Source organism: Emiliania huxleyi (genome assembly GCF_000372725.1).
Source record: "Emiliania huxleyi CCMP1516 unplaced genomic scaffold EMIHUscaffold_7, whole genome shotgun sequence".
Taxonomy (NCBI): domain Eukaryota; phylum Haptophyta; order Isochrysidales; family Noelaerhabdaceae; genus Emiliania; species Emiliania huxleyi.
The window spans coordinates 1,038,229-1,065,529 of NW_005196756.1; the positions used below are offsets into that span (position 1 = coordinate 1,038,229).

The 27,301-nt window shown below is 63.6% G+C and overlaps 6 protein-coding genes across 6 annotated transcripts; 4 read left to right on the plus strand and 2 right to left on the minus strand.

Moving 5' to 3' along the window:
- Nucleotides 1-4,062: 4,062 nt before the first annotated feature.
- On the minus strand, nt 4,063-4,673 carry CTN2 (Centrin; the record flags this gene model as incomplete). Its single annotated transcript, XM_005762032.1, has 3 exons — nt 4,063-4,096; nt 4,169-4,283; nt 4,352-4,673. Coding segments are annotated over 3 exons (471 nt in total), but the record flags the coding sequence as incomplete, so codon positions are not given.
- A 1,636-nt stretch (nt 4,674-6,309) lies between these two features.
- EMIHUDRAFT_448412 (hypothetical protein) lies at nt 6,310-11,011 on the minus strand. The gene is made up of 4 exons (XM_005761946.1): nt 9,345-11,011; nt 8,427-9,206; nt 6,911-8,356; nt 6,310-6,788 (listed from the first exon to the last, which is right to left on the minus strand). Exons 1-4 carry the CDS (start codon nt 10,980-10,982, stop codon nt 6,537-6,539), a joined length of 4,116 nt encoding a protein of 1,371 aa, XP_005762003.1. The 5' UTR covers nt 10,983-11,011; the 3' UTR covers nt 6,310-6,536.
- A 3,027-nt stretch (nt 11,012-14,038) lies between these two features.
- Rab18 (Rab18, rab family GTPase) lies at nt 14,039-15,198 on the plus strand (the record flags this gene model as incomplete). Its single annotated transcript, XM_005761947.1, has 6 exons — nt 14,039-14,276; nt 14,348-14,432; nt 14,499-14,565; nt 14,639-14,728; nt 14,797-14,820; nt 14,895-15,198. The coding sequence occupies 6 exons, from the start codon at nt 14,039-14,041 to the stop codon at nt 14,994-14,996; spliced, it is 606 nt and encodes a 201-aa protein (XP_005762004.1). The 3' UTR covers nt 14,997-15,198.
- A 544-nt stretch (nt 15,199-15,742) lies between these two features.
- On the plus strand, nt 15,743-19,094 carry EMIHUDRAFT_198092 (hypothetical protein; the record flags this gene model as incomplete). Its single annotated transcript, XM_005761948.1, has 5 exons — nt 15,743-16,361; nt 16,639-16,694; nt 16,835-16,885; nt 16,949-17,067; nt 19,034-19,094. The coding sequence occupies 5 exons, from the start codon at nt 15,743-15,745 to the stop codon at nt 19,092-19,094; spliced, it is 906 nt and encodes a 301-aa protein (XP_005762005.1).
- A 2,213-nt stretch (nt 19,095-21,307) lies between these two features.
- EMIHUDRAFT_198095 (hypothetical protein) lies at nt 21,308-22,026 on the plus strand (the record flags this gene model as incomplete). Its single annotated transcript, XM_005761949.1, has 2 exons — nt 21,308-21,334; nt 21,490-22,026. The coding sequence occupies 2 exons, from the start codon at nt 21,308-21,310 to the stop codon at nt 22,024-22,026; spliced, it is 564 nt and encodes a 187-aa protein (XP_005762006.1).
- A 2,163-nt stretch (nt 22,027-24,189) lies between these two features.
- Nucleotides 24,190-25,051, plus strand: EMIHUDRAFT_432907 (hypothetical protein). Its single transcript, XM_005761950.1, has one exon. It carries the CDS (start codon nt 24,194-24,196, stop codon nt 24,875-24,877), a length of 684 nt encoding a protein of 227 aa, XP_005762007.1. The 5' UTR covers nt 24,190-24,193; the 3' UTR covers nt 24,878-25,051.
- Nucleotides 25,052-27,301: the final 2,250 nt, after the last annotated feature.

Sequence of the window (27,301 nt, forward strand, 5' to 3'; positions counted from 1 at the left end):
CAGACCTAGAAGACTGCGAGGCCCGGGCTTAAGATTCTAGCGATTGAACGGTGCTGTACTAGTGTTGATAAGGGCGGTCTTAGATATAACAACTCCATGTCTCCAGATCAAGAGTGTCGTTTTTTGTGCAGGGAGAGTGTAGCCACCTGGGCTCGTGTCGGGGCGGCGAGAAGGCTGGGGGTCGAATTCGCGACAGCCATCCTCCGGCCGATGGCTGCGACGGCTGTATGCCAGCCATCATGCGGCCGGGCGGATGGCCGGGACACAGCCATCGCAGCCATCGGCCCGGAGGATGGCTGCACTGGCTGGAAGGCGGCCAAAATGGCGCGTGCTTGCAGGGCGGGCGGAGTGGCTGGATCCTGCAATTCCAATTGCAGCCATCCTTATCACAGATGGCTTGTGCGTCTTGGGTCCGTGGTTGTGTTTTTGTGTGAAACAGGTTGTGTTTTTGTGTGAAACAGCTAACAGGGTGTCTCTCTGCGATTTCGGGCCCGGGGTTGTGCGTTTATGTGAAACAGGGAGCGCAGCCATCCAAGGTGCACATTTCGAGGTTACAACTCCACTGTACCTCCCTAGGGAGCCCAGCTGTGAGCGCTGTCAGAGCGGTGCTTCGACACCGATATCGTTTCAAGGAGAACCGCCCCCCCCCCCCCCCCTGTGCTGGCACGTCCGCCCGCCGACGGCTTTCTGTTGCTCGACGCCCGCGTCGGGTGAGCGACGACAGCGTCGACGACAGCGTCGAATAACAGCGTCCGCCGAACCGCTGGCATGGCAGAGGAGCACGGCGCACAGCTTGAAGAGAGAGAGCGCGAGCTCAGGGTTGACGCAGCGGGCGACGTGGCGGCTGCGCCGGAACGTAAAACTCTCGCGCTCGACACCTGCATGGGACTAGCGGCCCAAGAGAGCGAGCAGCCGCAGCGGGATGCCCTTGTGAAGGCGTTGCAGTTCTGCCAAGTGGCCAACGCGGCGGCCCTGGCGGAGCTCGAGGCCGCAGTGGAGGCGAGAAAGCAGGCGCTCAAGGCGGAGGTGGCGGAGGCGCGGCGGAGTGCCAAGCTGGAGGAGAACGAGCTGAAGCGGCGGCTGCGGGAGGAAGAGCGACTGTCGCGGCGGGAGGACAAGAGGCGACGGCGGGAGGCGGAGGCTGCTTCGAGGCGCGACGCTGCTCTGACGAGCCCCGCCTCGGCGGCGCGCAAGGAGTCGTGGGCGGTGGCGGCGGCACGGAAGGGATTGCCGGTCGGCGGCCGCGTGGAGGGGCCTCTCGACGGAGAAGGGTCACACGACGGTTCGTGGTTCGCGGGCAGCGTCATTGACGTGCCAGAGAAGGGGCGCGCGAGGGTGCTCTTCGACCGCACATCTGCCGCCCCCAGCAGCGCTGGGGCCGATGCCAGCAAGACGACGGGGGTCCTCCTCCCGCTCGAGGCGCTGCGGCCACTGCCGCCGCCGCCGCCGCCGTCCGCTGAGCTGGAGAGACAGCTGCGTGGCGCTTACGGCACGGCGCTCGAGCTGCGCTTCGAGGGCGGGTGGTGGGAGGTGGAGCTGCTCGGTGGGGCGGGCAGCGCGTGGGCAAAAGGTGGAGCGGGGGAAGGCGAGGGCGGGGGCGAGGCGGGAGGCGAGGGAGGCGAGGGAAGCGGTGCGGACGCAGCGGCGGCGACGGAGGCCGAGGCAGTCTTCACGGTGCGGCTACGCACAGCCGCCGCCGAGGGAGAGGGTGTCTACGACGTGCCGACGGCGCGGTTGCGGCCTGGTTGGCTGTGGAAGGGCGGCCGCTGGGCGGGGCGGTGGAGGGGGGTGCAAGAGCGGGTTCCCGAGCCGCGCACAGCGCAAGGCGACACGACTCACGCACAGATGGTTGCGGCGTGGGGGGCGCGCTCCACGGCTGGAAGGGGTGCAGCGACGAGTGCGCCCCTTCACACTTCTCGCCGCGAGTAGGTTGGCTCCCAGGTCGAAGTGGTGCAGCGCGACGAGGGGTTCGAGGGCGCCTGGTTTGCGGGGCGCGTCATCGATCACGAGTACCCGGACAAGGTCGTCGTCGAATACGATGAGTTGCGCGACGTCGACTCGGAGGCGGAGGACGGCGACCCTCAGCCGTACGTTGGCACGGAGAGCCTGCGGTTCGCGCGCCCGATTCCGCCGCCGGAGCAGGCGGGCGAGGCGGCCAAGGAGGAGTGGCTGGCGGGGGTGCAGCCCGGCGCTCGCCCGCCAACTCTTCCGTGGGAGACGGGCGCGAGACCGGACAGCCTGTGATGTGTGGGCGATAGGCGCGCCCGCGGATCTGGAGTACGAGGGCGGCTGGTGGGACGTCGAGGTGGTCCGGCTGGAGCCCACCCGACCAGTTGACGCTGCTGCTGATGCTACCGCCACTGTCGCCGCTACTCCCGACGCCCCCGACGCAGCTCCGTTCGGTGCGACTTCCGACACCGCGGAGGTGGAACTTGCGTCGCCAGGCGCCGCGGCCGCCGCCGCCGCCGCCGCTGCCGCCGGAGCTCCTTTGCTTGGGGATGTGGCTGCTAGCCTTGCAGCCGCCCCTGCGGCTTCTGCGGCCTCTCCGCCGGTGCAATACGTCGTCCGCTCACGGCGGTTCGACGCCGAGCATGTCGTCGGAGCCGAGCGGTTGCGGCCACCCCTGACCTGGAAGGGTGGGGTTTGGCAGAGGCGCGCCGCCGCCCCGCCCCGGCAGCGGAAGGCCGCGCCGCAGCCCATGGATCCGGCGAGTGCCGCTGTGAAGGAGGGCATGGTGGGCGCGGAGGCGGCGGCGACACCCACGCCGCTCGCGATGTGGGCGAGCGGGCGGCCGGTGCGCGAATCTGCTGGGGCGTGGGCCGGGGCTGTGTTGACGGGAGACAATGCAGGCGGCAGCGGCGGCGGCGGCGACGGCGGTGGGGGCGGGGGCGGTGGGGGCGGGGGCGGAGGCCGGGGTGCGAGCTTGCGCGGGCTTGTCGTGGCTGCCATGGAGGCGTTGGGAGGGGAGGTGGTGGAGCGGGGGGCGCTGGTGGCACGGGTCGAGGCGCTGGCCATCGAGGAGGGCTTCCAAGGCCAGGTTAGCCGCAAGAGCGTGGTCACCCTCCTCGGCAAGGCGAGTCATAGACGACATACCCGTGATGTTAGCCGAGGTGAGGGTCGGATGTTGCTTTCACGCCGCCTCGCCTTGAACAGGAGCTCAAGAAGCCATCCCCCTGCTGGCGGGCGGTGCCGGGCATGGAGTCGTGCTACGCGCTCGTCACTGCCGCCGACAAGCTCGCCGCCCCTCTCGCCACGGTGGCCACGGTGGCCACGGTCACGGCCGCTACTGTCGAGGCGGCGCGAGCTGACGCGGTAGTCGCCACCGTCACTGCAGTCGCAGATACTTCACTCTTGCCAACAGATGCCGACTAACAATGATTGTGTGTCTGGGCACGTGACGGGTAGTCTGTGGTCCCTCTGAGCTCTGTCGGCGCCCGGAGCGCAGGCAGGGAAGCACTGGCGTTGGAGCGCGAAGGTACACTGTGAAACTGGTATGGAAAAAGAACGATTTTACAACTGGAAAAAGAAAAGATAAAAACGCCGCGCGAGAACCACGTCGCACGTGTTAACTGCTGTTCCCTGTGCCCGAGTGCATTTTGTTCGTCTCAGGAGTGCACCCCGAATTCTTGTTTTCTAGGTGTGCCAGTGTGTGTGCCAGTCCGCGCCAGTCCCGCGCCCGCTTGTTGTGCCAGAAAAGAAAGAAAAAGAACAGAAAAGTGAATTCTTCTTTCTTACGGTGAGCCGGTGTGTGTGCCAGTCCGCGCCAGTCCGCGCCCTCGTCGTGCCAGTGTGCTGTGAGAGAGGCTTTTGCATTTTAAGAATTCTCTTTCTTGCCTCGCCCAAAGTGCAAAGAAGTGAAAAGAGATTTGACATTTGTTTGAATCCGTTTGTCAAATACGTGGGGCCCGCCTGTGGCTGTGCCGCCCTGGATAGAGGAGGTGCCCTCGCCGCTCGCCCACCCATCGCCGAGAACGGAGACAGGAACTCACAAGCCTGCCTAAAGACGAGCGAGACCCTACTGTGAATCCCAAGCCAGGCGCACCTCGTCGCCACAGCCTGCACCTTATATGTCATGATCCGGACAAACTCCTCCCGGCTCACCTGAGCAAGGAAGGCGCGAGCGGCTGAGCCGGGAGCGCGGCGGGGCGATGGGCAGCGCGTTGCGCGCTCCTCGCCGTCGCCATCAACGTCCGCCCGGTTAATCATCTCCCGAAGCTCATCATCCGTCATGTTTTCGCCGAGTTCGCGCGCAACGCGCTTCAGGTTGTGGAACGTTATCTTGCCTGCGGGGCCGTGAGCGGGTCGGCGCGGGTGTGGGAGGCTGAGTGGCGCAAGAGCGCGGGCAGCGCGCCCGTCTCGTCGTCATCAAACAGTTTAAAGACGCGGCTAAGCTCCTCCGGAGAGTCACGGTCTCCCATCTTGCCAGTCATCATCTCGACAAACTCGTTAAAGTCGATGGTGCCTGAGCCGTCCAGGTCGATGTCGGCGATCATCTTCCGCACCTTGTCCTTCTTCGAGTCAAAGCCGAGCGCGCGCAGCGCGACCTGCAGCTCCTTGGTCTCAATCATGCCGGAGCCGTCCGTGTCAAACAAGTCGAAGGCCTCGCGCAGCTCCTGCATCTGCCACTCTGGCAGCGCTTTCTGCTTCAGCAGCTTCTCATCGCTCGCCATCATGAGAGGTGGGGGCGCCGCCGCGGTCCGCGCGGGTTTCTTTTCTTCTCTTGTGCCTGTGAGAAGGCTTGTTTTTTAAGAATTCTTTTCTTCTCTTGTGTGTTGTAGTTTGTGAACGGAGCTAAGTGCACCTCTTGTTACTTGTAGCTCGATCGGTCACACCGCCATCGCCGCCGACGTCTCACTGTGAGATGATGGAGTTGGAGAGGGGGGGCGTCACTGCTTTGGCAGCGTGCACCTCGATCCTGTATCGAGTTTGTTAGACGCCCCCCCCATGAACACACCAGTGAGGGAGGGCCTAGGGGAGGGCGAGACGATCGAGGGGTCCCGTACCATGCGGAATCGACCCTATCCAGTGCTCAAGTGCTCAAGGTGCCCGCCGTGAGAGTTTCGCTATGATTGAAACCGAAAACGGAAGCCGACAGCTCAGCGGGCGCGGTGACTTCGGTGAGCGCGCGACAAGGCGGCGCGAGGGAAGGGGGGGGGGGGGCAAGGGGGGGGGGCAAGGGGGGGGGCTCCCGCGCTCCGCGGGCAGGTGTATCTCTGCAAAACCCACCACCCCCACCACACTGACGCGCCGTTCGCACTCGCGGCAGGACGATCTTCGCCATGAAAAGGGTGCTGATGCTTGCCGCCGCAGTGGCTGTGGTTGCCTTTGCTCCAACACCAGCCCCAGAGCCGACACCAGATCCGACACCAGAGCCGACCCCTCTCCCGACACCAGAGCCGACCCCTCTCCCGACGCCGACGCCGGCTCCCGATGTGACGCCGACACCGACGCCAACCCCCGAACCCCCACTTGGTGGCGTCGGATGCATCGCGCCCGGGATTGGCGGCGACCCGTGCCTCGCCGATGACGACTGCTGCTCCGGCACGGTCTGCGTGGAAGTGGAGTTTGATTCCGTCAACCCGAGCCAGACAACGTACGGCAAGCACTGCATTACCTCGACTCAAAAGTACACGCTCCGCAACGACGTCTGTGGCGTCCCCGCCTTCACAATTTACAACTCCCCGGTCACCAACGGCGACTGGTGCGGCCAGCAGCTGGGTTGGGCCGAGGACCAAGCGTATAGCGAGGACGATCAAGCAGCCTGCATGGACGTTTACATTCAACAGGATGACTTTGCGATGCCGTGCAAGTATGCTCCGACCAAGGACACCCCTTGGGACGGATCGTACGAGTGCCGAGGTGGGAGCGACACGGAGACCTACATCATGTGCTAGCGAGGGCCCCCCGGTTCGCGCCGCCCACACGTGACACCTCGAAGTCAGAGCAGTGGATCAATCTCCCGGCTGCCGCCTGGCCCGTTCTTCGTGCAAAATCGGGCCGCCCTAGCGTCTCTCTGTCTCCCTCTTAATGTTTCGCGAGGCCACCGCCATAGTTCCGGGGGGGGGGGGGGGGTGAGCCGGATGTTGTTTCTTTAGCGCGCGTGTCGTCGCTTGTCGGGCCGCCAGGATGGGGTGCAGCATAAAACAAAACGGCCCCGGCAAGAGCCGCGCGCGCGCCAAGGTAGCGCGCAAGCCGGAAGCCCGGCACGCATTCCAGTTTCCACATATCGAGAATGTACTACCGTCCCACTCTCCCAGCTCGAGCGAGGGTCAGATTTAACGTACATACGACCTGACCAGCCCCCCACCTCCTCTAAAGGAACCTTGAAGAAAAACACAAAGACAGCCTTTGGCAAAGAGTACGGTAGGCAACCAGCAGTAAGGGGAGGGTCGCGGCCGGGGAGACCTTGGCCGGAACCGGAGCCAGAGGGTGTTCCGGTCCAGTCGCGGGGAGAGCAACAAGGGGCGACCCACCGTGGGCCGCAACGATCATGTATAGCGCGCAAGACGCTATACAGCGGCGGCAGCAGCGCTGGCTCAAGCCGTAAGCGCGGGCAAGTCGTACAGCTTGGAGAGCTGCACGGCGACTGTCTTCGAGCGCGCGTGCTCGCCCAACGGGCCGTAATAGGTCTTCGTCTCGCGCCCCGATTGCGTGCGCCGCGCCAGAATGCGCCAGCCGGGCAGCTCGGGGTCGGAGTCGAACTTTTCTGGGCACGCGGGCGACCAGTGCGGAAGCAGCTTGCCGCTCGCAAGCTCCGCCGCGTGGAGCTGTCGGATGAGGCTGTCGCACTGCGGGGAGGCGGCGGGGGCCGGTGTTGAGGTGATGAGGTGATGAGGTGGTGAGGTGGTCAGGTGGCGAGGGGGGTGGTGGGCGGGCGGGCGGGCGGGCGGGCGGTTGGTGGGGAGCGCACATTCTCCAGCGAAGACCACGCCTCCCAAGTGCTGTCGCTCTCCGCCTGCCCCTTCCACGCCACCAAGTACTGTGGCTCTCCCCCGGCCCCGATGGCGCGCGCCAAAACTCGATCCGCAACCTTGCCGTGGCGCGCCGCCCGCTTTTGTGGTAGCACGCCGGCGGCAGCGTCCGCCTCCTCGTTCAGAAGCACCGCCCCGGGCTGCCCGGCTGCCAGCGCGGCGGAGCCCGGCGCCGGTGGAGACGTCGCCGACAGCTTGTGGTGGCGAGGGTCGTGCCAATGCTGCGGGCCCGCCTCCTGCTGGTGAAAGCGGAGCGTGCTGGAGAGCTTGCGCTGCCGCGGGATGCTCAGCTTGAGGCACGCGCGCACGTCGAGCTGCCTGTGCCCCACGGGCACCCTCCGCGCGTAGAGCTGCACGCGGACGTGCGGCGGTGAGGGCGGCCGCTCCACAAGTGCGCTCGCGCCGTCCCGTGGCAACGAGTCGCCGAGCTGCTCCGCCCCGTTGCCGCTAGCCTCGGGTCTCGCCGCCAATGGCCCCGCCCCATGCTCGCCTCGCGCCTCCCGCCTGCTGCTGCCGCTCCTCTCCCGTTTTCGCTCCGAATCGCGGTCGCGTCGCTCGGCCACGTCGTGGCAGCCTGCCCGAGCGGCCGGGGCGGGCCTCGCCTCGTGCCGCGGCTCGGATGCTGCCACCGGCGTGGGCAACGGCGGCGGTTCGAGCAGACCGTGCTCAGCCGCGGGGAGTCTGTCTCGCAGCCGACCCAGCATCGCGAGGCAAGCCGTTTGCGGGCGCGAAGCGCCGGCCTGGCTCAGCTCGGGCGGCGTGACGCAGCAGCGGGCGAGCGTGCTGCAGAAGGTGGCGAAGTCCTCGCGCTCCAAGCACACCGCCTCCCACCGGCAGCCCATGGGCAGCTCGCCGGTCTGCTGCGCCCCTCCCGGCTTGGTGCAACGGTACACGCGAGAGGCCGACGTCACCGCCCAATAGTCGGCGTCGAAGCAAGAGCCGAGGTGGCAGCGGAGCGCGGCCGTGCGCACCTTCCTCCGCTCAGCGGGCGAGACGAGCGCGAGCAAGAGTGCGCGCAACGCCAGCACGCGGTGGAGCGGCCGCGCCTGCGCGTACGGCAGCAGCCCGGCGGAGCGCGCCTCGTCCGTCGGGGCGGCGGCTGCCGCAGCGAGCGCCTCGGCCGCAGACAAGAGGGCCGGATCCACTGCGAGCTGCGCGTTGATCCCCTCCGCAGGCGGAGGATTGGCTGGGGTTGGCGAGAGCGCCTCTGGCACCTTGGCACAAGTGGAGTCTGCGCTCGCCTCTCGCCGCAAGCGCCCGCCCCGCGGCCCGCTGTTGGGAAGCTGGTGTAGCCCGGCGTGGTTGTTGGGAAGCACGCAACCGAATGTGCCGCAGATGGGCGGTCCAATCTCGGTCACCCACTGGCCAAACTTGGAGCCCTTCGCCTACAGAAGGGTGATGGCGAGAGACTGAGACGTGTTGCGGCTGGCGGTGGCGCTCGCCGGGCCGGCACACCTTGTCCTCTGCTGAGGAAATGCGCTCGAGCGGAGGCGGGACTGCTGCGGCGCTTGCGACAAACGGGCAGGCCGTGTCTGGGTACGTCTTGGCCCAGACCCCCGCGCGCAAGGCGGTGCAGAGCCCGTGCATCCAACCGTCGCGCCGCAGCCAAGCCGCCGTCTCGCCGCCGTCGGCCAATCGGCATACAGCCTCCCCGGCTCCGGCCGGGCCTGCCGGGACGCCCTCCGTTAGTAGCGCCACGAGGAGCTCTGCGTGCAGCGCGCCGAGCGCGTCGGGTCTCACCACGGCCGTGCGGGTCGGCGGCAGCGGCGGCCCCCCCGCGAAATCGACTGCGCCGACGACGTGCAGGCAAGGCGCGGCGCACACCCACTCTTCGAGCTCGGCCAGCGTGGGCACCGGCACGTGCAGCCGAGGGAGCACGACAGAGCAGAGCAGCCACGCCTCGAGCCACTCGGGCGACGAGTGCAGCTCGCCCAAGTGCTCCTGCTCGTGCGGCGGCGCGGCAGAGGGCGCGCTGCTACCCGGTCGGAACACCCGCAGCGCCGCCTGTGCCTCGTCCGCCATCTCGAGCAGCAGCGTGTCGTGCGACGACAGGCGACGAACCTTCCTGGCCGCGTCGCCCGCGTTGCCGCCGCGCTTGAGCGACCTCTCCCCCTTGCTGCGTGGGGCGGCCGGTGCAACCTCCGCTTCGGGGGCGCCGCCGGCCACAGGCCGCGGAAGGGTGATTGTGATTGTGCTTCCCGCCCGCGCGGTCGACGGCAGCTTGACGTGCAAACCCTGCGGAGGCAGCGGCACCTCGACCAGCAACCGCGCGCCGGCCGGCGCGCCGAGCGGAGTCTGCACATGCACGTCGTGGCCAAGCGAGGTGTGGGCGAGCAACGTTGCACCCGGCGGGGCGCCCGGCGGGACCTCAACCTCGACCAGCTCGGGCGGCCTCCGCACGCTGATGAGCAGCGTCTGGCCGCCCGACACCCCCGGGGGGAGCTTCCATCGGAGCCGCTCGTCGCCGGACGTCGCCGGCTGCAAGAAATCGGCGCGAAGGCCGTCGAGGCTCGAGCTCGAGCGGCGAAAGGGCACCCGCTCCGTGGACGCGCTCCGGGACGAGATCGCCGGCGTGGCCGCCTCCTGTGCCTGGCCCGACAGCTGCTGCGCCAGCGACGCGCCTCGCTGGTGTGGCCGCAGCGAGCGGTCGCTGGCCCCCGTCGGGCGGCGCGAGCTGCGCTCGCGGGAGCGGTCGCGCTTGCGCCCGAGGCCCACCGGCTCGCTGCTCTTGCCGATCGGCGGGTTGGCACCGCTGACACCGTTGGCGTCTCGCAGCGGCTGCCCGCGCCGGCGGAGGGCTGCCCAGTCGAGCCACAACCGGTTGGCGTGCAGCTTGACGAGCACCAGGCGAATGCCGTTGGTGGCGCCGTTTGGGGGGTTGGGAGGCAGCTGCAACACCTCCGCCTCGCGCCAGACGCCGCCGACGCGCGCCTCGACCAAGTCGCCGACCGACCAGGAGACGGCCTCGGGCCGGGGCCGCTGGCGCACCACGGACGCCCGCAGCGTGCGCTCTTCCCCCTCGAGGGCGAGGCAGCGCAGCCGCACACGCACCAGCCCGCCCTGTGCAGAGAGCACCTCGGCCTCGGCCCACGCGCCGAGCAGGCAGGCGTCCGAGTCGCACCGCACCTCCACTTGGCAGCCGGATGGCCATGCAGCTGCCGGCGACCGCGGTTCGCCCGCCGCGCTGGACATCACCCGCGGCGACGCAGAGCCGGAGCCCGGGAAGCTGCGCTGCTGCGGGAGCACGGGCATCGTGCGGGAGAGCGGCATTGCCCCATGCGGCAGCTGCGGCATCCGCGGCGGGATCTGCCGCATGAGGTTCGGCATCTGCGAACACGCCATGGCCTGCGTGAGAGCCTGCGGCGTGTTTGGCATCTGCGACTGCACCATGGCCTGCGCGAGAGCCTGCGGCGTGCCCTGCGGCGGTGGCACAAACGGCCGCTGCGCCATGCCCTGAGGCAGCCCCCCCCATGGCATTGCGTGCGCAATCGCCTGCGGCGCCTCCCGTGAGGAGGAGACGCAAACGAGGCCGCCCTGCTCGGACGCGGCGGCGGCCGCGTCTGGCCTCGCCATGGCGAGCATCGGGGATGGCGCGCCGGGGGGAAGGAGCACGGGATGGCCAAGCGCGCGCGGCGGAGCGCCGACACCCGCCAGGCGGTGGGCTGGCGTCGGGCCGCGCGCCTGGAAGGCGACGCCGGGAGACACGCCGGACAGCACCCCCGCCCTCGCGTGCATCGGCGCCGCGCCGAGGGGAAGCGAAGGCTGCAGCGCTGCGGGGTGCTGCAAGCCGCCTGCGGCGCCTGCGTGCAGCGCTGGCGGCTGCCGCTGCCGGGCCACCTCGGCCAGGCCCGGGAGGACGGCGCACTGCGCAGGCCCCCCCCGCTGGGGCACGCCCTGCGTCCGCAGCGCGGCGGCGGCATCGGCGAGGCCCTTTGAGACCGGGAAGCGCACCTCGCCTAGGTTCTGCTGCGCGGCGGACAGCGAAGAGTCCGCATTCCTCTCCTCGACCATGCGCGCTCGCCTCAAGAGGTCGCGTCTGCAGAGGCAGAGCCTGCGCTTTGCTCTCTTGGGCCCCGAGAGAAAGAAAAGCTGGCTGCCCCGGGCCGTCCAGGATCCCTTCACGGCGGGCCCCTGTTCGTCCTTCCAAAGACCCTTGCTCTTACAGAGAGAACTTTTTGTGAGGTGTGATCTCCCTCTTTGATGGTAAGGGTTTACTTTTCGCTTGGCCGGCCCTGTGGGTGACCAAATTCTCCAATAAGCCCCGGCGGGTCCCACCCTAGTCCCTACCCCTACCACCTACCTAGACCTACCGACGTACCCTACGTATATGAAACTTGAAAGAGACATTCCGGAGAAATGCAGAAATAGTCCTCCTCCGGGAATGTACGTAAGAGCCACATACATGGAAATCTCTAGGCTCGCAGGAAAAGCGGAGGAACTAAACCCCAACACAGGCTGTCTCCATCCATCCATCCAGAAAGAACCGGTACAGCGATCGCCAACTCGCTGGTCTCTCCGCAAGGCCTCCCGACCGCGCCGAACTCATCGACGCGGGCTCTCTCGTGTCTCTCGACTGCGGGACCGGCCCCAGCTTCGGCTGAGGGCTGACAAGCTGCCGAGCCCAAATCACTGTGTGAGAGACGTGATTTCTTGTTGGTTTTCAAAACTCTCTCTCTCTCTCTCCATCCATCCATGTTTCTTCGCGCACGACCCTCTGCCCTGTCTCGTTTCGTTTCCATGTCCCTGCAGTTTCCTTGCAGCACCCTCTCGTTTTGACCGTAGAGGTTTCCCCGGACCAGATTCTCAAGGAAACTCGCGTGGAAATCGTCGTACGTCGAGATGTGTTTCGGGCTCTGAGCCGCGAGTCTGAGGGTGGTTTGGGGCCAAAATCAGCAATAGCGACTGTATCTTTTGCGGGCATACCTGAAAAAACCGTGTATACCTGGAAAATACCCGGGATTTTGCCCCAGACCAGCTCTCAGGCTCAGGCGTTAGGGAAACTCGAGAGTGCCAGAACTCGAGTGCCAGAACGGAGCACCGAATCCAGCAAACCACCCTCCAAGTGCTCCACCCTCTTGATTGAGCACACCTGAGCACGGGGGTACAGTGGGTTGCGGGCATTAAGAAAACAGGATTGCGCGGCACGCCGCCGTTTCTAAGCCTTGTGTTAGTGCCAGTGCGCGCCAGTCCCGTGCCCAGTGTCGTGCGAGGGAGCTTTGTTGTAAAATTCTAAGCCTTTCCACACCCCCTACCCTAGATTACCCCTACCTACCTAGACCTACCTAACGGGGCAGTTCACAGAGCGATGGGCTTGGTTGCCCATTCCGGTGGTGGTTCGAATCCACGCAAGCCGAAGGTGACGGTGGTGCGTGTTCAAGCGATCTCAGGCCCAGTGAGGTAGTGCGCTAGGGCCTCACCTGATCATGCTGACCAAGCTCCCCTTGTAGCTCGATCGGTCACACCGCCATCACCGCCGACGTCTCCCGGTGAGATGATGGAGAGTAGGGGACGACACTGTTTCGGCAGTGTGCACCTCGATCCTGTACCGTGTTTGTTATGACGCCCCCCCCCCGATGAACACACCAGTGAGGGAGGGCGAGACGATCGAGGGGTCCCGTACCACGCGGAATCGACCCTATCCAGTGCTCAGTGCTCAAGACCTACCTTTACCTATTTACCCTGCGTGTGAAATTTGGAAGAGAAATTCAGGAGAGATCTCTAAGTAGGAAAGCGGAGGTATAAATAAAACCCAACAGAGGTTGTCTCTACATCCATCCATCCATGCATGTTTCTTCGCGCACAACCCTGCCCCGGGGGCCCCTGTCGCAGTTCGTTTCCTTGTTCCCCTTTCCCCTACAGTTTCTCTAGATTGTCAAGGACCTGGGAAGAGCTCGTCGTCATAGCCGCATTGCATCACGGCCGCCTGCACTGCATCGTGTAGAACCCCTGCCACCGATGCCGCGCTGTCGGAATAGTCGGGCTCGCGGAGTCATACTCGGAAGCCGTATCGGTCGTAGGTAGAATCTGAGAAATTTTGTTTAGCCAACCTGGGGTGGGCGCGGCGACACGTGCCGCCGCCCCGCACAAACGGTGCGTCTCGAAGCGCGCCTGAGCGATGTCGGCCGGGGCGCCGGTCCTGCTCTCTCAACCTGGCTGTCTGTATACAAGTTTCCTCTGCCCTGTCTATATTCGTTTCTTTGTTTCTCTACAGTTTCCTTACAGTACCCTCTCGTTTCCTCTCTACTACTAGATTCTCAAGCAAAACTCGCGTGGAAATCATCAACATCATGTTTCGGGCTCTGAGTCTGAGGGTCTGGAGCCAAAATCAGTATCAGAGAGAGAGAGCACACGTTTGTTGTAAAATCAGCAAAATCGGCAAAATGCCGGGTAATTTGGTATTTGGCGGGGAATACCCCCGGCTTGTAAAAAAATATCCACCCCAGGTTGCAGTAATATGTCGCGAGACGTGTGACGCCCGTGTCGTCGCGATTTGTGACGTCTGCGTGATTTGTTAGGGTGGTCCGCCCGTAGGTAGGCGCATTTTGTATGCCGAGGCGGTGTGCCCGGTGCCGAGCGCAGGCGGTGCCCGCAGGTCGGACCTTAAGACAGCGCATTGTAGATCCCTGTGGGCGAGGGTGTGGTGCGCCTGGTGGAGAGGCCGCCTGGGTGCTGCTGCTGCTGGCTGCTGGAGGAGAGGGGGCGCGTGTCTCGGGGGTGTGCGCGCGCGCGGGCCGATTGTTGTGAGAGAAGCTGAAGGTCGCAAGCAGAGTTTATAAAACCAGCAAGGCAAGAGTGCAGACTAGCTCTCCCAATTCTTTTGAACTGCGCAGAATTCTTTTGTTAGTGTCGTGATGAGAGAGAGTTTTGCTGTAAACATTTGGAGCACTTGGAGTGCAGTCATTAACCGCACATCCAGGGCCGGGGACCTGAGTGTATCTTTTCTTTATCGTGCTGTGCGGCGTTTGCAAATTCTTTGCGCCAGCCGTGTGCGACGCATCCTCTTTTCTTTCTTCACCCCGTCCAAGCCAGCGACTGGCAGGCTGGCAGGGCGAGAGCTGAAAATCACCATGCAGGGACATTACGACCACATCTTCAAGATCCTGCTGATCGGCGACGCCGGCGTTGGCAAGTCTTCAATTTTGCTGCGCTTCACCGACGACGCATTCGAGGAGCACCTCGCCTCGACGATCGGCGTCGACTTCAAGGTCAAAACGGTGCACATGCGCGGCAAGACGCTCAAGCTGACCATCTGGGACACCGCCGGCCAGGAACGCTTCCGCACCCTGACATCGTCATATTACCGCGGCGCCTGCACCCTCCGAGTCGCTCTCCGCAACTGGGAGGGCCCGAATTGACGGCGCGCCGCGGAGTAGTAGGCTGCCACGGCATCATCCTCGTCTTCGACGTCAATGATCGGCCCTCGTTCGAGCACCTGCGCACATGGCTCGACGAGTTTGAGCTGTGCGCCACGCCGGGGGGGCGAGCTGGAGCGGAGGGGGCACCGTGACGCGTTTCGCGGCGTTTTAGGTATGCGACGAGTGCGGCGGCGGCCAAGCTGCTCGTTGGCAACAAGGTCGACCTCGACGCGCGGGAGGTGCTACTTGTAGAGCCGCCCCACGCCCCTTGCCGTTGCACTCCTTCTGTGCCAACCACCACATCGTGCAAAGGTGACGGTCGAGGAGGCGCAGGCCTTCGCGCGACAGCAGGCGACCATGTACATTGAGACGAGCGCAAAGACGCGCTCCGGCATCCTGCAGGCCTCGCGCGCGCCTCGCCCTCGGCCCGCGGCCCTCGGTCCTCGCTCTCACCCCACGACAAACCGTAGGCCTTCGACGAGATCGTCCAAAAGGCACCTGTCCTCGGCTTTCACGCGCGCACACGCGCGCGCGCACTCTCGTCCACACCGTGCGAGACTGCGAGTAGGTGCTCGACACCCCTGAGCTCCTCGCCGACGCCGGCGGTCGCGCCACCGCGCTGCCGCAGCAACTGGACTCCGACGACGGCGGGGGGTGCGGCATGTGCTGACGAGCACGCGCGAAACGTTTCCTCCGGCCCCTCCTGTGGGTCGATCGACTCCGTGCGCACCGTGGAGAAAGCACGACACTGGAACGTCAATGCCGCAGCGGCAAACGATCTCTCTCCCCCAGGGGAAAGCCACAAATCCGTGTGTGATTTGACACTGCGGCCGCGCTCGTTGTGAGAAAAGGGCGTGGCTTTCCAAAATAGATCTACCTAGAGGGACACAAAGCGGGGCCCCACTCCCCACACCCGGGCCACCCCGGGGTCGCAGGTCGCACCCGGCACGCCGGCACATAGGAGAATAAAGCGAGCAGAAAGTGAGCACTTTTCTTAGAGCCAGTGCGCGGTCCCGTGCCTAGTGTCGTGAGAGGGAGTTGCTGTAAAATTCTTTAGATTGAAAGCTTTACCGGCACATATGGGCGGGGACCTGGAGAAAGAAAACAGAAAAAAGTAAAGATATCTGAGGGGGGGAGGGGAGGACGGCACGCCGCCACCACACAGGGATTTTACTCGCGCTTTCTGTTAGTGCCAGTGCGCGCCAGTCCTCAGCACTCGGTGCAGCCGTTGCAGCCGCCCCAGGTGCACTTGGCATCCCAGGCCTGCGTCTTGTCCTCACAAAACGGCTTGCACACCGCTGGGGGGGAGGGGGGGAGGGTGGCGATGCAGGCGGCGAGGCCGGCGGCGAGGGAGGGCACGCAAGCAAGTTCCACGAGTAGGGCCATTCGCTCGTCTGTGCGGTGAAGCTGGCGTACATGAGTGCCTTGTTGCAGTCGCTGAGGGAGGTGGCGACCTCGAACATGTCGTCCGTGCCCCATATCGCCACCGCCGCCACGTTGCAGTCTCTGTTTAGCGCTTGGTTCGGCGGCTCCACGACCGGTAAGAGCACGTGCAACCCCGACATTGGGTCGTGGGTCACGTCGGCTGTCACCACCATGGACGCCATGTTCTACGGCGCCTCCTCCTTCGACAAGGACATCTCATCGTGGAACACGTCTGCGGTTCTCGACATGAGCTACATGTTCGAGGGCGCCTCCGCCTTCAACAAGGACCTCAACTCGTGGGACACGTCTGCGGTTCTCGACATGAGCTACATGTTCGAGGGCGCCTCCGCCTTCAACAAGGACCTCAACTCGTGGGACACGTCTGCGGTTCTCTACATGGGCTACATGTTCTACGGCGCCATCTCCTTCGACAAGGACATCTCATCGTGGAACACGTCTGCGGTTCTCGACATGAGCGACATGTTCTACGGCGCCTCCGCCTTCAACAAGGACATCTCATCGTGGAATACGTCTGCGGTTCTCGACATGAGCGGCATGTTCTACGGCGCCATCTCCTTCGACAAGGACATCTCATCGTGGAACGTTGTCGGTGATGCGGCTCACGTCCCAGTCCGAGATGTTGCCATACTCAGCCAGGGCGACCGGCTCGTCGCTGCACCACAGGTCGACCGCGATCTGCAGGCCGGGCTTGTTGGCAAAGGTGCCAGGAGGCGGCGAGGGCGGCGGAGCAGGCGGCACACCAGGTGGATACGGCAGGGACGGTGGAGATGGCGGCGGCGGGGGAGCCGATGGCGGCGGCGCAGGGGGCGGAGGGACGTTAGTCGGAGCAGCCGTTGCAGCCCCCCCAGGTGCACTTGTCATCCCAGGCCTGCGTCTTGACTTGTCCTCACAAAACGGCTTGCACACCGGCGCAGAGCACTCGGTGCAGCCGTTGCAGCCCCCCCAGGTGCACTTGTCATCCCAGGCCTGCGTCTTGACTTGTCCTCACAAAACGGCTTGCACACCGGCGCAGAGCACTCGGTGCAGCCGTTGCAGCCCCCCCAGGTGCACTTGTCATCCCAGGCCTGCGTCTTGTCCTCACAAAACGGCTTGCACACCGGCGCAGAGCACTCGGTGCAGCCGTTGCAGCCCCCCCAGGTGCACTTGGCATCCCAGGCCTGCGTCTTGTCCTCACAGAATGGGTTGCACACCGGGGACGCCGCGTGTACGCCGACAGTGAGCGCCAGCGACATCACGGCACGTACTTTTATTCTCACGAACCCGGGATGGACAGCATGCCGAAGGAAGCGATGCAGGTGGCGATGAGGGATATTCTACGCAATGTGAGAGAGAGAGCTGCCTCGGAGGCGATTGGAAAACGCCTCGCCAAAAACCTCCGTCCGCTCGACTTCATCGACACGCTCGAATGCACCGAGGGCATTCAGAACGTTGGACACCTCAAGTACAACCTCATCACCCGTCAGGCCTGCCCAAAGACGAAGTACATCTGCTCCGTCACGCCACCAGAGATCAGCGAGGGCCCGGCCATCGACGGGAGCAACCGGATTCGCAAATCGTGGGAACTACTCACGGAGGCAGGATACTCCTGCCAAATACAAAGACCTGGGCTGGTGTCAGGCGATGCTCCCTACCATCACCGGAGGCTCCGGCGTCGACACGGGCGTCACCTCAGTCGGCGTGCCCAACGACACGGGGGAGGGCCGCACGGGCGTGCGCGGCCCCGCCGAGGCCTACTACACCTCCCTCCTCAAATGCTGGTCAAAGCTTGTGGCCTGCAGCCCGGACCTCGCCGAAGCCGAGCGCTCCGGCGGGTACAGTGCACGAGACGCCGCCGTCAACGCTTACAGAGCCGCGCTCTCGAGACGAGACGAGGCGGCCTCCATCCGAGCCGCGCGCGACGACAACATCTACTACACCTTGCGCGGCGGCAAAATCTCTGAGTTCTACCCCAAGAGCGTTAGCCTCCCCACTTCTGAGTCCCTTCCGACACCGGAATCAGTCATCGATGGCACTTGCAAATCAGGAAGCCCGCACGCGCGGGCGCTTGCTGCCATCGAGACTATCTGCAACTGGTTTGACCTGCAGAAGGAGTGGCGCGCCCTCGACGACTACACGGCAGCCAACTGGCAGCCCGGCGACACCAAAATACGTTGCCGCGAGTCCATCCGCTACGTCTCAACTGCGCAGCCTTACGGGGGCGGTGGCTCGACACCAAACTTGACGGCAGCAATGCCACATGCATTCCAGACGACATATTCATCGGCGAGCTTCAACGCCGAAACGGCCTTCACCTCTCGCAGTGCCGCTCGACCGTCACGCGGGCACTCGAGCTTGGGGACACAGACGGTGGTGCAAAGGACTACCATGGCGACTGGTTCCTCAACAACGCCGCCCGCCGACGCCCACACGACGGCGTACTTCGCGCCTGGTACGATTGTGTCCACGCCGTCTCCGTCTCCCGGCCCGTTATGGGAGATGCCGAAAAACCAGAACTCACCAAACAGTTCAACGAGGGCTACAAAACCGAAATCAGCGATTGCCCCCCGGGGGGCAAAGACGAAATCAGCGAGGTCAAACTTTGGACGCCCCTCCGGGGTGGCTTGCCCGTTGGGGTCGGCCGCACCGCCACCGGAGGCACCCCCGGCTCCGTTGGAGACAAGTTCGCCTTCGGCAACACCGAAGAGCGCGCCCGCCTTGCAAACATGGGCTGCAAGCAACGCGGGTTCCGTGGTCAACGGGCGTTCGACCACGCCACCGGCCAAGGCTACGTCAAGTCACAGCGTGGCCACTACCATGATGGGATCTTCACCAAACGAAACAAGTTCAACCTGCTTCTCCACGAGACATTCGGCGGCGGCTTCTCGCCGCCTGCAGTTGCAAAGATCAACCGCCTTGCGCGCAAGGCTCAACGCTCGGGCGTTGACCGCACCGCGTACCCTCCCCACTCCCGCCTCTCGTTTGTGTCACACACCACGCGGAACGCATCTCCATCGCTTCGGTGAAGGGGGTGAACCGCGCCATCCTCGATCGCCGTGCAAAGCTCGCTTCCGAGCTCTCACGCCGCGCGTAGGGCCCTTAGGGGCCTAGAGAACACAACCCCCTCTCCCTTTTCTCCCAGTAAGCTAAATGTACAGTACGCAATGTGCGCCAAAACCTGCCACCGGACGCGGGAGAGGACCCGAAAATACTTGTACCGAAGAGAGGCAAGAAGAAGTGCTCGTGGGCACAAGAGGGGGAAGTGTGGGGACACGCATCGATTAGCTTCTCGACGATGCTCGAGGTAATCGATTTCGATCTGGATAACTGCTATGTCATCACGTAAAGCCGTATGACGGACGTTTGCTGAAACAGGCCCGCGGAATTCCAATGGGGAGTGCGCTCTCGCCACCGCTGGCGATAGGGACTCTTGCGTGGATGGAGCACGAGTGGATGCAAACGCTCGAAGATGATGCGAAAGCGCGTTTCCGTATGAAGCGCTAGTGCGCTACATGGACGATGTGATCACGGTGACTGCGAAAGACGATGGCGCATGGGATGTCGATCGTTTCCGGGAGGATTTCCGTCGTTCTGAGTGCTACTGGGCGCCTTTGAAGTTGGAGGCAGCCGAGAACGCTCATTTTTTAGAGACGACTCTTGAGCTCGACGCGAACGGAGGTTTCTGGACGAGACTCAAGAACGTGAACGAGGGCTGCGAGGCAGAGCCTCGGGTGTGGCGCTACCATCGTTGGGACAGCTTCACATGCGCAAAGATGAAAGCGGGCATCGTCGTTGGATGCCTGCTCAAAGTGAGTGCTATGGCGAGCGATGACGAGGGGTTCGCGCTCAGCGTGACGAGCAAGCTCAGGGAGTTCACGGCGCTCGGATACCCTGCACACGTGCTCAACGGGGTGATAGGGCGCGCGTATGCTCGAACAAAAGACGAACGGCTCCTACGAGCAAGACTATGTTCGCAGTGGTGAGGAGGTTTCTTTATACAAAACCCCTACCCAGACGAGCCAAAAATCCAAAAAGATAGACAGATGTATTGTGTCGGGCTACCGTCCAAAGGCGGGTGTAGTCGACCAAGGGACCACGAATCTGGTCTGTCCACGGCACGAATTTGGGATGGGACACCTTCGGGACCCGGCTGCGTGCTACTTGGATAGCACGCTTTCGGCATACCGACGGCTTAAGCGGCCGAGGCAGAAAAGGGTTCTGTTTTTCTCCGCTTATCTTCACACGATTTTCCTGTGAAGAGAAGCGGTGGAGAAACGGACATTTCAAACTCGGTGTCGAACCACCAGCCCGACGCTCACTACAGTTAGCCACGCCGCTTGCGGCGGTCCTATTCCCAGCTCCGCTCGCTGTGCCTGTGGCCTGTGGGCCGTTGCGTTATTTATTCTTTGCGGTCGAGTGCACGGAGCTAAGTGCCTCGCCGTCCTCGCAGGAGTCGCTTAGGCGGCTCCCGTGGTGTACCTGTGTTAGTGCAAGTGCGCGCCAGTCCCGGGACTAAATAAATAAACAAAGAGCTGGACAAATACCAAATTCCAAATCGCAAACATAGAAACCCAAACACAGGCGGCGACCTGGCATACGGCACGAGCTCATAGGAGAAGGAGGCGCACAACTTCCAAGGACGCACGAGCGAGAAGCACGCACACAGCCATGACGATGATGATTGAGCGCGTGAACGCCAACTCCCCGGCACAGGCCGTGAAGAGCCGCGCACGCGGGCCGACGATTACGCAGCTGCGTGCCAAGCAGGCCGCTCTTGTGGCCGCAGCTGAGCTCGCAGCTTCGAGTAACGCCGAGGCGAGTGTGGTAAGGCACTCGCCCGTCGACGAAGCCAAGCGGTGGGCAAGCGGCAAAGGCCGCAAAGTGGGCTTCTCAAAAGCACGTGCCACCTTCCGTGGCGGCGGCACGGGAATCGCGGCGACGGCCGAATAAATAAAACGGACACCTCTACTAGGGGAGATGGGTAAAAAGGAACAGGTCCCCGCCCGTGCGATCTTTGTGCAGGGTTCTTTGTTGATGTATGTAAGAGCCGGATGCTTAGGCCGGATGAAGAATATTTACCGCAGATCGGACCGGCGCCGATCGAGAGTTAACAGCGGCAAAACAGCAGCAACAAAACTAAATCACAGAGTGTGGGGGGGCCAGCTAGGTAAATAAATAAAAACGGACACCTCTCTATGTACTTTGAGATGGGTAAAAAGGAACCCCGCCCTTGCGATCTTTGTGCAGGGTTCGGGAGGAGACTCGGAGTCTCCAGACTGGGGGCTCTGGGGGGGCGCGGGGGCCCCCGGAGGCACCGTGCACCGCGCCGCAGTGCGGAAACGGGGCCCCGGCGCTCATACTCGCTCATACCACCAACTTCCCGAATGATTACGGTTGATTAGAGGGCAGATTTGGAGAGAAATAAATAAATACAACGGACACGCCAAACGAGGGGTGGGAGAAGGACAGGGTCCCCACCTGCACAAGCAGGATCTTGTAGGACGATCAGGGACACAGGGGAACGGGAGCGGGGAGCGCATCGCTAGTGTCGTGCGAGGGATGAGAAAAAAATCTTTTAGTACGCGGGTATTGCTCGCGCGTGTGACCGTGCTCCAGGCAGTGTGTGTGTGTGTGTGTGTATGCGAGCGGGCGCGGCGTGCGTCCGCGGATTCTGCAGCAGCGGCAGCGACCCGCACGCGGTTCTTGGCCTCCGACGCGGCGCGAGTAAAGCCGAGATCAAGGCAGCCTTCCGGCGAGCCGCTCTAAAGCATCACCCCGACCGCAACCTGTCCAACCGTTTCGAGGCAGAGGTCGCGTTCAAGCGGGCATCTGATGCGCACGCCGCGCTTCTGGGCGACGACCAGGCCTCCTGCAGCGGAGGCGCGGGCGGCTCCAGCGCTGAGGGCGGCTTCCGCCGCGGCTGCGGCATGGACTCGGGAGGCTTTGCACGAGAGCAGTGGGAGCGAGAGCACCGTCAGGCGTTCGAGGAGATGCTTCGCAGCATACGGGGCGGCGAGCGATCCGACGCCGGGGGTGCACCTCGCGCGGGCAGCGGCTTCGCCCAGGGCGTGCAAGTGAAGCGCACCATCGTGCCGCAGGCCGACGGCTCTGCCTCTGTGCGCACGGAGATCACAACCAAAGACAGCCGGGGGCGGAGGAGCGCCAGGGTCAGACTGGAGCCGCTTGATGGCCGCTTCCCCGCGCACCAGCCCCACGAGGTCGGGTTTCTTTGGCGCCTCGCGGCATCCGTCCTCCGACGAGTGCGCGTGTGGGTCTGAGAGTACTCATTAGTGACTTAGTGAGTGTGGACCGGGCACAAGCGCACAACCTAGAGACTCTCTGCATGTGCACATGCATGTGCATGAACATGATGTGTACGAAAGTCATGTTAGCACGGGCACCGCCTGCGCCTCGGTATACAAACATCTGCCTGCGACCTTCAGCTTTTCACTCACCGTACACACCGAACACAACAACCGGTGCGGACGAGAAGACTCCAAAAAAGAGACTACGTTGGAGCACGCAGCTTTTATCACACGCGGAAAGAGGAGATACTTAACCTCCCATACGTGTTTGAGGCTCGTCCTTCGGGCTGCTCCATCTCCTCATCTCTTTGACTCTTTCCCACCTAGGCGTGGCGGTCGGCGTGTGTGCGCGGCGCGGTGCGGTGTCGCGTGTGTGTGTGACTGCGACAAGGGACCATCCGTTTGTATTATCAACAACGAAGGCGTGCTCATTGTCGCTTTGTCAGAGTGTCAACTGCGGAGGAAGACAAAGAATTCTTAAGATACAAGCCTCTCTCACAGCACACTGGCACGACAAGGGCGCAGACTGGCGCGGACTGGTGCACACACAGGCTCACAAAGAAAAAAGCAAATCGCTGGTCAGACGCCGTGCACGGAGCACACACACAGGTGTATATGCCGAACGGCTGGGTCGCGCTCTGGGAACCCAACGCCTCGGCCGTGTGCCGGGGCCTCAACCGCACCCAACCCTCACCGCTGTCCATTGTCATCCCGCACATGGGCGGCGGGCGTCACAACAACCTCGGGCACCTGATCGCCTTCCTCCTCTCGCAGCGGTTCATGGCGCACCCGTCTTCGGAGATTGTGATCAACCACGGCTGCAACCTGAGCTGGAGCGAGCGCGCCGCGCTCGACGACCTGAGCCGCCGGCTGCTCACCGCCGGCCCGGGGCTTGGCGCGCAGCAGAAGGCGCCATTTTCGCAGATGAAGAAAGTGGCCTCGTCCGCGGCGGCGGCGGAACGGATACGCGGCGCGGTGAGGCACCTGCTCGGGCCGCGGACGGAGCTCTTCGCGGCGTCGCGCTACTTCACCGCGGCCGAGGCGCGCAACGAGATCATCGTGAGCATGGACGACGACGTGATGCCCTACCCGTCGCCTGCCGCCCTCGTGGAGGCGCTGCAGTGCAGCGTGCGGCGCGAGCTGCTCCGCGGCTCGCTGCCAGCGCTGCACGGCTCGCAGGTCCGCTTCTGCGGCGAGCGCGGCTACCACGACAAGAAAGATCGGGGGGAGAGGACCTCTGACCTCGTGGGCCGCCGAGGCCCCAGCCCCGTCCATCCCCCCGCCGACGCAGCCGCAAAGACCTGTCTGCTCCGCACCCCGACCGCATCGTCCTGACCAACTTTGCCGCCATCTCGCGCTCGCGCCTCCGTGCAGTGACGGCCCGCTTCGACGAGACCTACACGGCCACGATGCTGGCCACGCGCGGCAACGGCGAGGACATTGCCTTGGCCAAAGCCGTCGCCCGCTCCGTCATCGTGAGCGGGCACGTGCGCACGGTGCGCGACAGGAAAGGCTACTCCACCGCCCCGCAGCACATGGCGCAGCGCGGTCTGCTCTGCTGCTGCCTCGCCGAGGGGCTGGCCGGCGCCGCGCTCGCCGAGTGCGTGCGGCCCAAGAGCGGCACCGGGCGGGGCAGCGCCCGTGCGGCGGCGGCGGGGCCTGTGCGGCTCTCTGCGCGCGCTTGCCTCTGCTCACGCTTCGCCCACGCCGAGAACACGACGGTCCGTGACCGGCGGCGGCTGGCGAGGCAGAGGTGCGCGGCGCTGGCCGCGCTCGAGCCCTCCTCCTCCTCCTCCCCCTCCTCCTCCTCGGCGGCGGCGGCGGCGGCGGCAACCGGCTCGGCGGCGGCGGCGGCGAGCAGGCCGCTACCGGCGGGTGCGAGCGACGTGACGTAGCAGTAGGGTTGTACGCGGGTTTCTTTTTTCTTTTCGTTGTAAAATTCTCGTGGTGTGCCTCTGTGTTAGTGCCCGTGCGCGCCAGTCCCGTGCCCAGTGTCATGCCAGGCTTGGAGTGCAGTCATTAACCTCAAGGCCCGGCGGGCTGCGGAACACTTCTTCTACGGAGCCAGTCTGCTGTGAGACGGGCTTGGACATAGAATTCTTCTACGGTCGACGGCCACGTCACTGCGGCCGGCAACACGATGCCGAAGCGGACACACGATGAGGCGCAGCCGAAGCTCAAGCTGTACTACTTTGACATCCAAGGTAAAGCCGAGGCAATCCGGCTCCTGTGCAAGTACGTCGGCCTCGAGCTGGATGATTATCGCTTCAAGGACCGTTCCGAGTTCATGGAGATGAAGCAGAATGGGACGCTGGCCTTCGGACAGGTGCCTATGCTCGAGATCGACGGCACGAAGAAGCTGCCGCAATCCGCCGCGATTTTGCGCTACCTCGCCAAGATGGGCGGAATCCACCCAGAGGACGACTTCGTGGCTGCGTTGGTGGATGCGGCGCTCGACCAAGAGGCCGACGCCTTCCTCGGGCCGACCGTCGCCTCATACACCACTCGCTTCGGGATCGCGCTGGACGAGGCGCACACCGCGGCCGCCTCCAAGCTAATCGGCGAGGAGACCATGCCGCGCCACCTTGCCGCGCTTGAGGCCCTGCTCGCGCAGAGCAGTACCGGTTGGCTGGCCGGCACGAAAGAGCCAGCGGCGTGCGATTTCGCCTGGGCATGCCGCTTAGGCCAGTACTTGCCCTTCAAGGACCGCATGTTTCCCACGCCGCTGCGCGAGCTCCAGGACTATCCCAAATGCAAGGCCTTCAAGGAGAAATTTTTCGAACTGCCCGAGATCGCCGCTTACTACAAGACGAGCGCGCTGTGACGGCGCGAACTCGCGGCGCGCTCCACAGTTTTGGTGCACAAGTGTCGCTAACATGCAGTGCGCGAGGAGGATTGAATGGCGTGAATGCGAGGTGCGGATATCGGTGAGACAAGTGCAAGGCTTACATAGCGAATTTTCGCGCATGCCACCTGCATGCGCCATGTTGCAATAAAAGCCGTCCCACACGAGGCGACACACGACAGTCACAGAAACAGAAAAGGACAAAACTCAACCTCCCCTAAGCGCACCAAAACTCTACAAAACTCCGCCGCTCACTACACACTAGTGAGGTTGCGTCGGCAGCTGTGTGTGTGTGTGTGCGCGCGCGCGCGCGCGCGCGCCGCCCCTGGGCGCCTTAAGCGGTGATTGCGCGCTCTCCTTGCATGCCCTCGCTCGACCTCGCCGGCTCGCGCGCGCCCCGAGGCGACGTTCACTTTCCGGCCTCGATGCCACCGCCGCCGCCGCCGTTGTCGTACTCGGTCGGCTTGAAGATCGGCTTGCCCTTCTTCTCGCTTGCGTACCTATTGCACGTGCAACAGAGGGGCGTTGAGATCGGCGGGCGAGACCGGACCGCTGCTTGCGGTGCTTGCCGCTCCGTCGGTGAAATAGGACGTATTTTCTTCTCATAACAAGGCTGTGAACTCTTCTCAATAATAAGGCCGTGAACGTCTGTCGTCATACACCAGGCCCAGCGTGCACCTCGGCGAGTTTCCGTCGCCACCCCCCGCTCGTCCATGCGACCGGCAAAGGCTGGGTCAAAGAGCACAAGGGACAGTACTACGACGCGCTCCATGTCAAGAACGGAATCGTGAAAATTTGTCTCGTCGAAAGCCAGGGCGGCATCGCGCCGCCAACCAAGAGAATCATCCACAACTTCGCCAAAGAGGTCGGCAGCCCGAGCGCCGTCGACCGCACCGACTACGGCACAGCCTCCGGCAGCGCCCTGGGCCTCGTCCAGCTCCACTCGCAACAGCTCTCGCGCGCCGCCGTCTGTGGCGACGCGCAGAACATCAACAACCGAACGCTGCTCGCAACATGCGTGTCGCGCACTCATTCATGACCGGTCTCAATGCCCCACCCCCCTGCGCGCGGGCCTTCTAGGCCCGCGGGTAGTCTCCCCCCATCCCCAGGGCCTCCAGGGCTCGCACCACACCCTCGCCATCGCCTGGGAGGCCCACCCAACATGCAACATGCAACAACCACCGTCACCTTCGGCTTGCGTGGATTCGAACCACCACCGGAATGGGCAAGCCCATCGCTCTGTGAACTGCCCCGTTAGGTAGGTCTAGGTAGGTAGGGGTAATCTAGGGTAGGGGGTGTGGAAAGGCTTAGAATTTTACAACAAAGCTCCCTCGCACGACACTGGGCACGGGACTGGCGCGCACTGGCACTAACACAAGGCTTAGAAACGGCGGCGTGCCGCGCAATCCTGTTTTCTTAATGCCCGCAACCCACTGTACCCCCGTGCTCAGGTGTGCTCAATCAAGAGGGTGGAGCACTTGGAGGGTGGTTTGCTGGATTCGGTGCTCCGTTCTGGCACTCGAGTTCTGGCACTCTCGAGTTTCCCTAACGCCTGAGCCTGAGAGCTGGTCTGGGGCAAAATCCCGGGTATTTTCCAGGTATACACGGTTTTTTCAGGTATGCCCGCAAAAGATACAGTCGCTATTGCTGATTTTGGCCCCAAACCACCCTCAGACTCGCGGCTCAGAGCCCGAAACACATCTCGACGTACGACGATTTCCACGCGAGTTTCCTTGAGAATCTGGTCCGGGGAAACCTCTACGGTCAAAACGAGAGGGTGCTGCAAGGAAACTGCAGGGACATGGAAACGAAACGAGACAGGGCAGAGGGTCGTGCGCGAAGAAACATGGATGGATGGAGAGAGAGAGAGAGAGTTTTGAAAACCAACAAGAAATCACGTCTCTCACACAGTGATTTGGGCTCGGCAGCTTGTCAGCCCTCAGCCGAAGCTGGGGCCGGTCCCGCAGTCGAGAGACACGAGAGAGCCCGCGTCGATGAGTTCGGCGCGGTCGGGAGGCCTTGCGGAGAGACCAGCGAGTTGGCGATCGCTGTACCGGTTCTTTCTGGATGGATGGATGGAGACAGCCTGTGTTGGGGTTTAGTTCCTCCGCTTTTCCTGCGAGCCTAGAGATTTCCATGTATGTGGCTCTTACGTACATTCCCGGAGGAGGACTATTTCTGCATTTCTCCGGAATGTCTCTTTCAAGTTTCATATACGTAGGGTACGTCGGTAGGTCTAGGTAGGTGGTAGGGGTAGGGACTAGGGTGGGACCCGCCGGGGCTTATTGGAGAATTTGGTCACCCACAGGGCCGGCCAAGCGAAAAGTAAACCCTTACCATCAAAGAGGGAGATCACACCTCACAAAAAGTTCTCTCTGTAAGAGCAAGGGTCTTTGGAAGGAC